Source organism: Lissotriton vulgaris, chromosome 11 (genome assembly GCF_964263255.1).
Source record: "Lissotriton vulgaris chromosome 11, aLisVul1.2, whole genome shotgun sequence".
Classification (NCBI taxonomy): domain Eukaryota; kingdom Metazoa; phylum Chordata; class Amphibia; order Caudata; family Salamandridae; genus Lissotriton; species Lissotriton vulgaris.
This window is the reverse complement of record NC_141699.1, coordinates 114498798-114513066: the sequence shown is the minus strand read 5'-3', so window position 1 is coordinate 114513066 and position 14269 is coordinate 114498798. Positions and strand designations below refer to the sequence as shown.

Genomic DNA, 14269 nt, shown 5'->3' with positions numbered 1-14269 from the left:
ATTTGCGAACTGCCACAGTTGGACAATGAGACCCATTCCGAATAGAGGGGGGAGGGGATGAGGGGTCTCGGGAGCGGGGTGGGGGGACTGAAGTAATGCCATGATTATATTGTTTTTCCTTTTTAAAATGTACCGCTGTATTTGCTTTGATTCACCTTTTTGCCTTGCCATATTACTGTCTGCATTGAAGGTCTTCTAAAATGCCCATTGTTTATTTTTTATATCAATCAAATAGTTTAAAAAAAAAATATGCGGACCAATCTGGCTTTATTTAAAACAAACATGTAGATGACAGCATGAAGTAACTTACTTTGCTGAAGTTCATATCGTCATTATGTTATTGTGTGGTACTCCAGCATCATCATTTCACCTCTTCAAAACTTAAAACAGAAGGCTCTAGAGTGTTGGTAGGGGCTGAAAAACTCAAGGTTCAGGAAGATTTGATTGTATTGACATGAAATTCATGTCATGGAAACATAGACACTGCCACCGCACCTGATGTAAATAAACTCTCCACTAAAAGATAATCTCATTATTTGGGCCTAGTTCTGCTGTTTGCTGCTTTATGGCTTCTGCATTAGTTATTATCTATCTCCTGCCTTAATTGCTGCAAAGGATGCTCTTCTGACTCTACTGCTGTGCTTTTTGACCCCCTTATATGCTTTTACCCTTTGTGCTGTGCTCTTTGACCCCCTTATATGTTTTTACCTTTTTATTTTCTATGTAACTTGCCGTTCCTTCCCCACCCCTCAACTTTAATTACTCTGCTGTTATTCTCCACCACCTGCGCCTATGCTGCTCTCTCCATTTCCGCCTGTCCAGTAGTTCATACTCTCTCTGGTCAAGTATTTCATCCTGCCCCCCCCCCCCCCCCCCCCTGCTTCTTTCTCAAATGCTTTTCATGTCTTTCAACATTTCTACCATGAATTTCCGCTTCCTCACCTTTGTGAATATTGTATTTTGGATGTATGTTTGACCTTATCTTTGCTGTTATTCCTTTACAGAGGTACCAAAGTTGCTACCTCACCCTGGCCTGGAAAAGAAGGAGGAGGAGGAAGAAGAAGAAGAATATGAGGATGGCTCCAGCTCAAAGAAGCAGGTTAATAGGAACCGGGTGCAGTCCGGCCCCCGCACCCCAAATCCTTATGCTTCGGACAACAGCAGCCTCATGTTTCCAATTCTGGTGGCCTTTGGAGTCTTCATACCTACACTTTTCTGCCTCTGTCGATTGTGAGAATGGCCTTCCCAGCACTGCTCATCAGCCTGAGGGGACCCCAAGGTGGAAAGGAGAATCAATTGGATTTGGTTTTGAATTCGTTATATTTTCGTTATTTATGAACGGGAAAAGTAACCCTTGGGCAATGGAAAGGGTATATACAGGTACGAGGTGCAGGTAGGAGTCGGTAGCCTCTGTTGGTCATTCTTAGCCCCTCAGTCTGCAGAGTTCTGTCGGGCACACTGGACGCAGACCCTTCCATGCTGGTGCAAGGCTGAGGACATCATACAGCAAAAGGATTTTGATCTGCGATGCAGGTGCTAGCAGTGCAGCGGAGCAGGGATGGGAAGGAGTAGCATACACAGGGTACTTGTTGCTGGCAATGATTTCTTTGCTTCATTAGAGAAATGGTGTGATGGTAATCTCCTATGTCCTACAGAAAACCCAAGTCTGGCAGCATCATTTGATCTCAATATGTGACTTTTAAGGAGCAACATTCATGCACATTAGGGGCATCAGCAGAGGATTCTCCGCATACAGTAAATCAGCCTTTCTAGTGAACGGTTTGTTCTTTCTGCTGGGGTGGAGTCCGGAATTGTACAGATGCACCGGTGAAACAGTCTGCTTTGGTGTCGCAGACCTGGTGTTCCCAGATTCTGATTTGTTTGTTTGAAGGACAAGTACTTTTGATACTTGTAAACATAGAAATGTTAGATTTTTTTATGATGGGTTTTATTTTAAAGCAATTTCATGTGTGCTCTACAGTGCTCTCACATCTGGTACATTTCTGATGTGTGGGCTTTGCCCTCTCCTCCTTTTTTTTTTTATTCTAGATCCTAGCCCTGCTGCGTCTAGTTGAAGACAAGAAACTGTGTCTGGTACTGCACATGTGCACTCCTTCATATGGCTGGCCCCTAACACTGTCTATGCATTGACTGTATGCCCACTTCTGTTACCTGCCTTTCTTTGACCTATTTAGAATTAAAAACAGCTTTGCTGAGGTACTATTTCTGTGTGGGGTTCCTATGCCTGTGATCTGCCCCAGTGCCTAGGAATCCTCATGTTCCTGGCACAAAGCAAAACTGCTTTCTTCCCCTTAGTTTTATACATCCTCTCACAAAGGCATGCTGTGAAGTACTGCTTCACCTGTTGAAGGTCTTTGCATGGATCTCAAATAAAATCCCTCTTTTAAATTGACTGATATAGGATAGCATCATTACCCATAGCCCATTCTGTGTGCACTTCTGGTCGTATCTGAAAAGAGGACTATATTACAGGTGGCCAGCTAAGCCATCAGCCTAGGTCTGCTGTCTCCATATTTATGGTGCTTAATGCCTCGGGTTTCTGCATGATCGTTCTTTCAGTATCATGGAAAGAATAGAGCTTAGTCTCCGAACCAGTATCTTTTCTGTCAGTGCTGCCTCTTGGACTGACAACTCCCTTAACCCAACTTTAGTCCCAGTCATCTTCTTGAACCACCTAAAGGAAGACATGAAAGACCGGAGTGAAGGGCTCCAAGCATTTCCTCCGCCACAGGACTCCTTGGTTGCAGCTGTGAATGTTCAACACCACTTCAGTGTAGTTAATATTGAACTTGAGCCTCAGTCTACAGATGGAGACATTTGGGAGCTTGTGCTAGTTCTTCAAAAGCCTAAGCGTATAAGGGAGCAAACCACACCAGATTATTTTTTCTGTTGATCATTCCAACAAACCCCTAGTTCATGTATTGAATTTAGGTTTCAGATATATGTCCCGCAGACTCTGTAAACTCATCTTCTTCCAGCACCTAACTTTGGTACATGATTCAAGACCAGTAATGTTTGTCGTATACACAATGGTCTCGGACTCCTGTGCCGCCTTTCCTCCTGCTTAAGACTTTGCTGGGTAGTGTGTTTGGGTCTGTTTTGTTTCATCTTCTGGCACGGTTTGCTCAGATTATTTCTAGTACCATAGGCCTCTTCACTGTATCATGAAGAAATCTTGACTGTTGTCTATAGTGGATGTTGAGAATATCACACAGTAAATACTGGCTTTCTACGTCTTGTGTTTATCGAGCTTTCAACAAATCACGCTTCATTTAGAAAAAACTTTCAAAAAACGCTTAGAATGCTCTTGATTCATTTGCGCATACTCCGGCTCTCAACTATTAACAGAGCAAACACCAGTTGCTTTTGCCAACGCCAACCTCCAGACATTGCAAAAAATGTGCAGGTAGACCTGCAACACTCCACTTTCAAGATTAAAGAAGAGATATTTAATGTCATAAGTCTACGAGTATACTCTCTCAATGTCAAGAGGAAGTAAGCTTCGGTGTCAGTCTTTTTTTTATTTCCAGTTAATATTTCTGTATATTTCACATAAATAATACATATTACCCACAAGTGTCTTCCTCTCCCAAATTCTCTAGCCTCGTGAACAGAGGCTACTGTGGCATCTGCTGCCCAAGAAGTAGTTGTGAAACCAGAGTTACAGCCACCCCTCTGTCAAGCCAGTGCTACTTTAGCTATGGTGCAACAGCTTTTATATGCATGATGATGGACAGCACCGAATGCTTTTCGGTCCTGCTTAAAAAGATAACCCAGGGTAAACAATAGCTAATTATGGTGAAAAGATGTCTCTGGTGTGGCAATTTGGTTGCCATGTCGGGCTTTGTGCAACATAAGGCTGACTTTCATTTTGTTCTGCTTGGTGACTTTAGGAAGCCATCAAGTTAATAGCCTAATGGGTTTAGGTAGCTCCCTAGTGCTAGGGTGAGGCTGAGTGGCTCTTCTTGTACTCTACCACTGATTGGGATACTTGCAACGGTCAGCTGAAAAAGGTTTTATTATTCTAGTTCTCATGTCTGCTCTGTTTTATGTGCTTGTGGATTGAAATCTTCTTGAACAGAAGAAGTCTCAGGTGCATGTGTGTAGCCAACTGCAGCACAATAAATAGTCATGCAAACCGGTACAAAGAGGACTAGACGTTGCGCTCAAAACATTCTCACAAAGTTTTTTTTTCTGTTTTCTAAAATATTCCTCCTGGCCCTCCCAGAGCTATATACCTCCCAAACCCTCATGCAAACCTTACCAGCTTACTCTCCCTAAGCAGATCATCAACCGTTGCCTTTTACTGTTTGCCAAAAATCAACTCCTTGCCCAACAAAGGTAATGGCAAATGTTTTCACTTTTCCTCTTGGCGCATAGCTTGAAGCTTTTGAAGGATGCCTTTCTTATCCGTTGATAAATGATGTACATCTAGGTATAGAACACACAAACACTCCATCTAGGCCACCTTGGTTTGCTATATTCTTGGGCTATTTTTCTACTGGTTTTCTAATTCTCATTACCGTGAGCTGGCCATTGGTCTCAGCTCCACAGTTAGACAGATCTACATATGGACGAGCATTGCTCCAGATTCTTTATCCATGCCTGCAGCCCCTGGACTTAAGACTTGGCTCCTTGTGGGTTTAGCATGACACATAAATGGTACCAGGAACGTATTCCAAGAGCTACGTAATTTTGCTTTTGAGATTTTGGCTTCTAAAATGACCTTTAACACATTGGGGTATTAAGGTACCAGTCAGTTTCTTTCTGTCGAATCAGATTATAAATTATATTTTATCCGAGATGGCTGAAGCCTGCCAGATTTCAAGTGAACTTATTTAACAAGCAAAGTATACAATCCATTGTAGCCTCTGAGGGAACTTGCACGTCTGAAAAACATTGTTCCTAAAGGGTAGTAATACTAGCCACAAATATCTGCGAACATCAGATCCTCTCAGTTGGACCCTAAAGTGGGTTTCACAGACTTGACGACACATACCATAGAGTTGTTCAAAGGATTATTCTTGTTTGCACAACTTCTTCAGGAAATTGACTCCAGCAGAAAATCTCTAGCATGAGACCTTTTCCCTTCGAAACTATCCCTTATTGGTATCTCGGGTAAGTTTGGAGAACGAGTAATGTCCTTGTGTTGAATTTTCACTCTAGACACCGCAGAATGAATTTCATAATTTGATGTACAGGCCTCAGTATCATCACAGTACGTACAGATAGGAGTCCATTGGTCCTGCAGCTAAAGATTCCTCTTTGCTTAATCTTGCGATTGGAGGCTTTTAGGTATGATACGGATGGAAATGGTGAACTATCTTGTTCACGGCCTAATCCTTGATGCAAATATCCCACAGAGGCGCACTCCTCAGGCATCTGTTGCTTGTTAAATAGTGCTCTTTGGTATTCCTGTTTGCCAAGTGCCAAAGGCCTTTTACTTCAGGAAGGTATTCTTGCACATACCACTAGAGCCAAGGTAAAATGTACTTTCCAAAAGAAAATTGTAGACTTGGTTTGCCTACTGTGATCTCTAACCCTCTTGCTTCATCCATTTAAGCGGTCCTTTTTCATCATCATTGCTGCATTCCCTAGAGTCCTGGTGATTGATCTTTTATTATGCCGGTAATAGATTCTGAGGTTAGTTTAAAGGAAAATCGCATTTAAGGTAGCACCAGTTTTAGTGGCTCTCATTAGCAACACCACTTCTCATCACCTCCGCATGTAGTTACTGATCAGCGTTAAAAATAAACAGAGGAAGTTTTGCCTGGGCAGTATGGGGTTGGCTACTTTGCTGAGGGACATGCTTGAGCAGTGCTGCAAGACCACTATTTAGATTTATCCTCTTACCCCTCCAACTTATTCTTCCCTGTACGACCCCTTACCCAAAAAGTTGTTTCTGATCTGGACATGATGTGGCGGCTGTTTCTGCATATTAGTAATAGGAGTGGGCCAATGAAAGGACATGTGCTGAGTAAGTGTGAAGCCAACCTTTGCTGATCCCTGCCTGCTTGTGCCGATATGATCTTTTCCATATGAGATGTTCATTTTCCTTACAGTCCACACACCTTCCACCAGTTTCCCCTTCATCTTTTTGGGCAACATGGGAACAGTGCAATGGTGAGAATCAAAGGCTGCAGAGTTGATCCTCTTGCTAGTCTCTATTTGGACGCAATATCAGATTTGTTTGTTTAGTTGAGTAGTTTATCCTTTCCTGTGTTGGTTGATGGGGGTTATCACAGTGCCTCCAGGAATCTGCCAAATGCTGTTTTCTCATCAGCTGTCCGCAATAATGGAACCACTCTAATTGCATTTTTGTGCCACTCCCAGTGATGATCTCCTTTGTTCACAATGCCTTTGTAGAGTACTGAGTAAAAGGGGACTTTGTATATCCTTTAATTTGTCTTCGCTTTGCTGGGAGGCTAGTTCTCAGCTGGATTTCTTGCGCTTAGCCAGTTCAGGAATGAGGATAAATGCCTTCCCTTTCATGACCTTGATCTTTCAGAAGATTATGTGTATTTCATGATCCTAGTTTGCAAATCCGTGAAGAGATTGCTGAAACAGTGGTCATCTATTTCGTGGTGGCTGTTTCCTTCCCACAGGGTTGCCTTTACACTGAGTACCCTATGAAAGCAATGTTGCCTTTCATCCACAATAACCCCAGCCACACATTACTATGTGCCTTTGCAGTGCGGAGGGCATGTGTGGTGCTAGTGGGATCTTCCTTTTTTTTTGTGCCTTTTTCGTCCTCTCAATCTTCATAAACCCGAACAATTGGAAGCAACCTCTGTTGTCCGCTTTCAGTCAAGTAATGTTTCCATAGTGTTAAGCCACATCCCACCAACCTGTCCCCCTTCATTCATCAATTCCTCATTGCCGTCTATGGATTATGCAGATTGACTGCCCTGTTTGTGACAACAGACCAATGTGTTCTTTAACTGAAATGTGGCCATTATGTGATCAAGCTGTCCTTGTGTTGTGTGGGAAATGGATTGCCCACCAAATTTTATTTTTTCTTTGTTCCCCATTATTGGTTTCTTTTTTTCTTTCAGTCTGGTTCGCACATCTTTCCAGTCCCTGTTATTGACTTGTCTCCCAAAACACGGGTTGAGATGCCAGAGGGCTGCCTCTATTCCTCCTTTCAATGAATCCCTTACTTGTGCCCTTTTTTTTGCAAAAAAAAGGCTTAGGTTGTATGTCTCCTGTTTCTATTTCGAAGCCTTCTCTCCCACTGATTGGCTGACAGATAACTTTGTAATCTGTTTAAAGTTATCCCTACATGGTTGATCGAATGGGTACTAACTTGTTGTGGAGTCGGTAGTTGGTTAGGTAGACTGGAACTGCCAGTTAGTTCAGTAATGCTGTGTATGCCATTGGATAGGTGTGGCTTTACTGGTAGGATACCTCTTATTTAAATATGAATGTAAAACATTCTGCTTTACAGCTCTCCTTTAAGGACTGTTGTTTCTCAGTTGTTGAAAAGTACAATTCCTTGTAAAGTGGTGTATTTCTTTTACTGGTATTCAAACCAATGTTCTCTAATTATCTAGACTCGTACAATGATGAACGTAAATGAGTTAGAAATTCAGCACCCATCAATGCCCTCTGTTCTGCAAATGGGTGCTAATCCCGTTTGATAACTCTACCATTAATTGTATTGTCAATGAGGAAGATGTTGTGCTTTTTATTCTGATTTGTTGAAGGACGGAGTTCTATTATTTTCTAGTTCTGTTGAAATGCAGGAATCCTAAGTCTTGATTTTAATGATGTGAACACAACCATTGTTTTTCATTCATGTTTGCTGCGTCACAATTCAGATTGAGCTGAAACCATTTGTGGTATTTTATCAGTCGTGCCTTTTTCAGTTCTAGAAGTTTTATCTTTGCTTGTCGAATGTTAAATATGGCATTTCCATATGCATCCTCTTGTGGTTCCTGGAAGATCTTCATTCACCAAAGACTTCTAGTCTGAAAGACATTTGGTCAGGCAGAATCCATGGGGCACAAAAGTGTCAAGCATTTGGGCTATTTTTACAAGTTTTTTTTATTTTTAGTATGTGCATCTACTTTCATTGGCCTTTTTTTTTCTTCAGAAGTTTCCAAGCCCTTCTTACTTAGTGGAGCGGCAGTCTACCCTCTAATCCCCTTTGGCCTAACAGCTTCATTCTGGAAGTGGATTTGTGCTTGAAAGAGTGCCAGTTTGAGAAAGAGCCCACACCAATACAAAGTGAAATCTGTGTTTTCAGACACGATTTACAGATACATTTTTAATAACTCGGTCCTGCCATGTGTGCTTTTGCTGCATATTATTTATTTTGGGGGAAGGGGGAGATGTGGAATTTGAGCGGGGTAAGTCTGTGTTTTGATTTTGTGTTTTTGTTGACTAGATTGGCATTGTTGCCTTTTTAATTACTATAGTGTTTTTTACTTAAGTGCTTTTATTTGAAGGAAAGAAACCTTTGCAAGCGCTTTATTCCCCTTCTCCATTTCTCCAGTCTGAAGGAAAAGCTTGCTATTTAAATAGTGATGCACAGTTAAGCCCTGTCTTGAGAGATGGACGTTGTTGACAAACCGCAGAGGAGACCTGTTTGATGGCACTGACAATAACGGCAGCTAGTTAGTCAATCTGGTCCTACTGACTGCGGAAACACTTCGGAAGATGTGTACAGGTGAACCTGAACTGTAGGGACACTGGGTATTTTTCATCCCAAAGAGTAGAATCCTTTCCTTCAAAGAAAGCTGAGCCTTCAATGTGCCCCTTTCAGGCCAAACTGAGCCCCAGCCATTGGGCATTAGTAATGAAATTAGAAGCTTTTGCAGAACTGCAAACTATGGTACTTGTATGATGCATATTTCACCAGTTACTGTCTAGGGACGTTTTCCCCATCCCAGGGAGATGAATTCATGAAAGCTCCACATTCCTTTGTAGCACAGGAAGTGAACTTTTCATGCATTAGGGAGAGTGAAGATATCAAGCTCCTCTGTTGTGTGCTCTTACAAGGTCGGTGTTCTTGTGTATGAAATGTGTTCCTTTTTTATGGAAGGAATAGGTTGGGGTTTGTTACTTTTAATTTTTTGGGTACTTGTAGCTGGCTTTTAATTGTCCGGGGATGTTTTGCTTGAGGGGAATGTTCTCTAATGACTCATGCTGTCTGCAACTTGAAGTTGTCAGCAGTTTGTTAAAAGAAAATAAACAGAAATTATATTGTCCCTTTTGGCTGAAGTGTGTTCATTGCCTGTTTTTTTGTTTGTTTGTAGGGATGCGGTGTAAATGTGCTGCAGTTGAGCTGTTACAATACTGTTGATGATGCGATCAGCTGTGATGTTCATAAGTGACCATCTGCCAACCTGTGGTTTTTTTTCATCCAATGCAGCCCCTTAAAGTTTATCCTGGTCATTCATTCCTTATCGTGTTTTTTTTTACATCTAAATCGCCAGGGTAATTAAACCATAGGATAGACTTGCAATTCTATGCCGATGATAACTTTTATTTTGAGTTGTAGTCTCATCAGTGTGAAACTGCAGGCTAACATACAGGTAGACAGATGGATGTTCTCGAGTAATTACCTCTTAAGCCAAAACAGAAATTGTCATGTTAGGGTTCAAACCCATACGTAATGACTGCCTTTCTGAAAGCAGTCTCCATGAGCAGTGAGCTCTCCATGAGGCAGCAAATAAACATGGTCGTTCAATATAATTTTTTCAGTCACGCGCCTTTGGTATTCACTTTATCCCTAAAAATCTGTAGCACCTGGTTGTCGTATATGGTCCAATGCTGGACACTGCATCACTTCTCCTCAGACTTCCAAATGGCAATATAGATAACCTGTAAAAGGTTTTGAAAGCTACTGTAAGTCTCAAAACGATACCGTTTATTTTGAATTTGAAATGCTTATAAAGCGTGAACGTTCACCCCATGGCATCTTGGCGCTAAAGAGCTACGTTCCCTCTAACAAACGCTGCGTCTAAGAATATTTATAAGAACCCAGGTCTTTAGAAACTTCCTAAGATTCAGGAGGTAATTATCAATTTGTAAATGGAAGGGGAGACTGTTCAATAATTTAACTTCTGGTTTTGAAAAGACTATTTCACCCAAAGTGACTTAGCAGAATCTATCTGGGAATAATTGCCATGGCAGTTTTTGTTGAGCGCAAACATGAATTTGGAATAAAGAAAGAAAATCTTTTAAAGAACAAGCTTGCTTGTCACCTTAGAGGCCCATAAACCTAATTCTCTGGTGAACTGGTAGCCCGTGGAGTTTAACCAGACCCTAAGAAATCTACTTCCTGATGTTCAGGATCAGGCAGGCAGTCTTATTTTGTACCTTTTCAAATGTGTTAGTCGGATTGTCAGGTAGGACTAAGTAAATGGAATGATATTAATCCAGTCTGGCCGATATGAAAACATTGATTATCTGCTTATGCTGTTGAAACTTGTAAAGGTGTATAATCTGTTTTAGGATACATTGTTTGAAAAGGCAGGACTTGGCCACAGCTTTAACCTGGTCTTCCGTTGAACTGGTAGGTTGTTGGTTCAGCGAAGAGGGACAAAAAGCTTTACTCCATTCTGTTCTTTCACATACAGGGGTATAGGAATTTCAGTCTCCGCTATTTTCAGCTGGCTTTGAAGTTTGATCATGCAATTTTTTTTGGCTTATAAGCATACATTAGTGCAGTAAACCCAAATTGTTCGATCAATTATGTTTTGGAGGGCGAGGCATTTAAACATTGAATAGGACAAGGCAAATGGCCGATACCTGTGGAACGCCATTTCTGAGCTTTTTTAACAGAGATTAGAGCCCAGTTCAACTTGTATAATTCGATCTTTCAAAAAAATGGAAATTAGATGAAAATGTCATTTATAAAGCATCACTGAAACCACAGTGGCATCCTGGAACTGGCACCTTAAATAAAAAACCAGATCCTGAAGAATTCCATCCAAAAAGCCACTAAAGGGGAAAGAGAAACGTGTTCAGGTCTTGTGCAGCTGTGACTGGAAAGGTCCTGCCCCCGCCCCCTTACTAACTTTTTTGTATTTAGGGACACAAAGAAAGATAGGCCTAGAAAGGAGTGCAGGATTTTATATGGAGAGTAGTGATTGAATTTTCTTTGCAGAAATATGGGGCCCAAATTGTGCACCGCTCTGAAGGTAATACATAAAGCTTTTAAGATGGTTCTCTTAGTAACTGGGAGCCAGTGAAGTGTTGCAAGAACCCTTGACGAAGATCTGCTGCTGCCATTTGAATATACAGCAATTGGTTAAGTAATCAAGCAGGGGAGCTAAGCAGTAGTGCATTACAGTACTCCAGTCTGTTCAAAATGGTGCTTTGTACTACCAAAGTCCTTGCTGGTAGGGACAAAAAAGGTAATATTTTCAGAAACCTTAACTGCAAGGAAAAATATGTGAAAGGAATCAACATGTGCAGTGAGATTATTGTCAAAATGCACTCTTAGGTTCCACACCGATGCTGATGCTACCAGCGGCTCACTGTCCGGAAGGGTGTGTTTCCCTGAGTCACAGAAAAGGATGTCCGTTTTATCTCCATTAAATTTCAACGCAACGCTATTCAACCAAGGTGAGTTTTGCAGCGTGAATGTTTCTGGATTCACCATGCTGTGCATTATTCCACCATCTAGTGGTTGGGTCCGGAATCGTAATATTTCTCTTTTTTTTTTTTTTTTCGGGGCCCATGTGGGCGTCGACATCCCACTGTTGCGTGACGTTGACGCGCTTCCAACGGAAGCTCTCACCTTTGGCCGCCATCTTCAGATTCTTTTTTCTGCCGTTGGGTCTGGATCAATAGTGAAGTTGCTCCAAAACTTTGGAGAGAAGATTCGAAGAAAAATCGAAGAAACATCGAAAATATCACCGGAGAAGGCACCGGAGTACAAGTAAAGACAGAAGTCAACTTAAGAAGAGAGAACATCGAAGAATTCAACATTTCTACGGAGAATCCGCATACAGGGGGCTCCTTCGGCACGGTGATGGAAAAACTCTGTTTAAATTTTGCGCAAACTGCCACCACAAGTACGCGCAAAAGGACCAACACCCGGTTTGCAATCTCTGCCTGCCGCTCGACCATCGAAGCGAGGACTGCAACGCATGTTCAGTGTTCACCCCGAAGACCCTCAAGCGTGAGGGAGAGGCAAAGAAGAGCAAACTACAACATGCAGGGGACACCTCCATCACTCGACGTTGTAAAACGAAGGCCCGAAAGCGGTTTCGACTTGGACGTCGACAACGGCGAAGAGAAAAGCCGAAACCCTTGAAGCCGAACATGCGGCTGAGATGGAAAAGGAAAGGCTCGAGGCTGAAATGGCAAGCATCTTGCAACGCAAGAGAGACTTCGTCGAAAAGATGAAATTCTACAGCATTCTGTCGAAATCCAAGGCCGAAGCCGAAAGATGCGTTGAGGATTTTCAACCGCCGACCACACCTGAACATGGAGAGGAACAGAAAGAGGAAGAGCTGTACTACGGCGACGCCGAAGGGGAGGAAGACTAGCAAACTTACCAGGGCTCGACATCATCGGAGGCTCAGGACTTGCAGTGGCAAGATCTTGACGCCGAATTCCCGGAAAAGGGTGTAGAGTCCTATCCGTCGAGGCCTTCGCCGCCGGACGACATGGAGATCTACAATCCAGTCATCAAAAGAGCTGCAGACACATATGGAGTGCGGCTAGAGGAAGAAAACCCCCAGTCTTGCTTCCTCTTGGAGACCCTTTACCATCCCAGACTAGAAGCCAGTTCTTGCCCATGCTCCCAAGTGTACTGGACATGGGGAAGGAGGCATTCAAGGAACCTGCTATGTGTAGAGCAGTAACTCCACGAGCAGAAAAGAAATACAAACATTCTTCAAAGGACCCCATGTACATTAGGGGATCAGTACCAGCCGACTCGATCATCAGATCCACGGCTAGTAAGAGAGCAAATATACCCACTAACTCTGACCCACCACCAGACAAAGAGAGCAAGAGGATGGATCTTAATGGGTAGGAAAATGGAAAGAAGTGCAGTGATACAATGGTGCATCGCCAATTCCAATGCGCTAATCAACAGGCACGCATACCAGCACTGGGAAGAAGTGGGCGAACTCCTAAAGCACGTACCAGAGCAAAACCAGAGAAGCGCTAGCCACCTGGTAGAAGAAGGAAAAAACATGGCAAATACATGTCTGAAGTCTGCCCTGGACGCAGCGGGGACATCAAGCAGGCAGATGATGCTGGGGATCACAGAAAGGAGGCATGCCTGGCTAAGGATATCAGGCTTCAAGAATGAAGTTCAGAACAACATCCTCAACACACCCTTCAATGGAGAACAACTGTTTGGCGCGCCAGTTGATGGCAATCTGAACCAACTGAAAAAGGATAACGAAACAGCTAGGTCCATGGGGGCACTGCAGTTCAGAGGTATGAGAAGAGGGACACCACCAAGGAGGCCAACAGGTAGGGGGAACCACCAACCTGTGGCACCACACCAAACCTTCCAACAAGGTTATCAAGGAGGTAACCAGGCACAGCAGCAGCAAAACTGGCAGTACCAGCCCCAAGGACAATACTTATGAGGGCGTTGCCAAGGAAGGGGTAACGGGCAGAGGGGGAGTCAGCCTCCCTCATCCAAGTGATTCATCTGCAGAACCAACGCACACCTGGCCAAGATATCAGGGGATGTGGAAAGAGTCCATACAAAGACTAAGAACGAATAAAGATCTACAACTGTTCCTCCAACACACAACACCAGTAAGAGGCAGAATAAAACACTTCTCCAGGAGTGGAGGGAGGGAACATCAGACAAATGGATACTAAACCTCATACAATACGGGTACTGTATAGACCTGGAAAAGCCACCTCCAAACAGAAAGCCAAGAGGCAGAGTACTCTCAGCAAAGGAGCGTACACATTTGCTGCATAGTACCACACAAACAACGGAACAAGGGGGTATACTCCACCTACTTCCTCATACCAAAGGTTGACGGAACCTTACGTCCAATTCTAGACGTAAGATTCTTAAACCTGTTCAAAAAAGCTCAAAAAGGTTCAAGATGACATCAACCCAAGAGGTCATACCACAACTACAAGAAGGAGATTACATGGCAACTATCGACTTAAAGGACGCTTACTTGCACATCCCCATCAACAGCAAATGCAAACACCTCCTCAGGTTTATGATCAACAAAACTCATTACCAGTTCACAGTGCTGGCATTCGGACTCTGCACCAAGGGTTTTCACAAAATGTCTGGCAGCAG

At 42.9% G+C, this 14269-nt stretch overlaps 1 protein-coding gene across 1 annotated transcript in view; it reads left to right on the top strand.

The window, feature by feature from the left end:
• The window catches only part of MLEC (malectin), a 96545-nt gene extending 87312 nt beyond the window's left edge, over nt 1-9233 (top strand). The window contains exon 5 of the mRNA XM_086942849.1: nt 1005-9233. Within this exon, the coding sequence (XP_086798975.1) occupies nt 1005-1234 (230 nt within the window). The 3' untranslated portion in view covers nt 1235-9233. The remainder of the gene's footprint in view (nt 1-1004) is intronic.
• The last annotated feature ends 5036 nt before the right edge of the window (nt 9234-14269 follow it).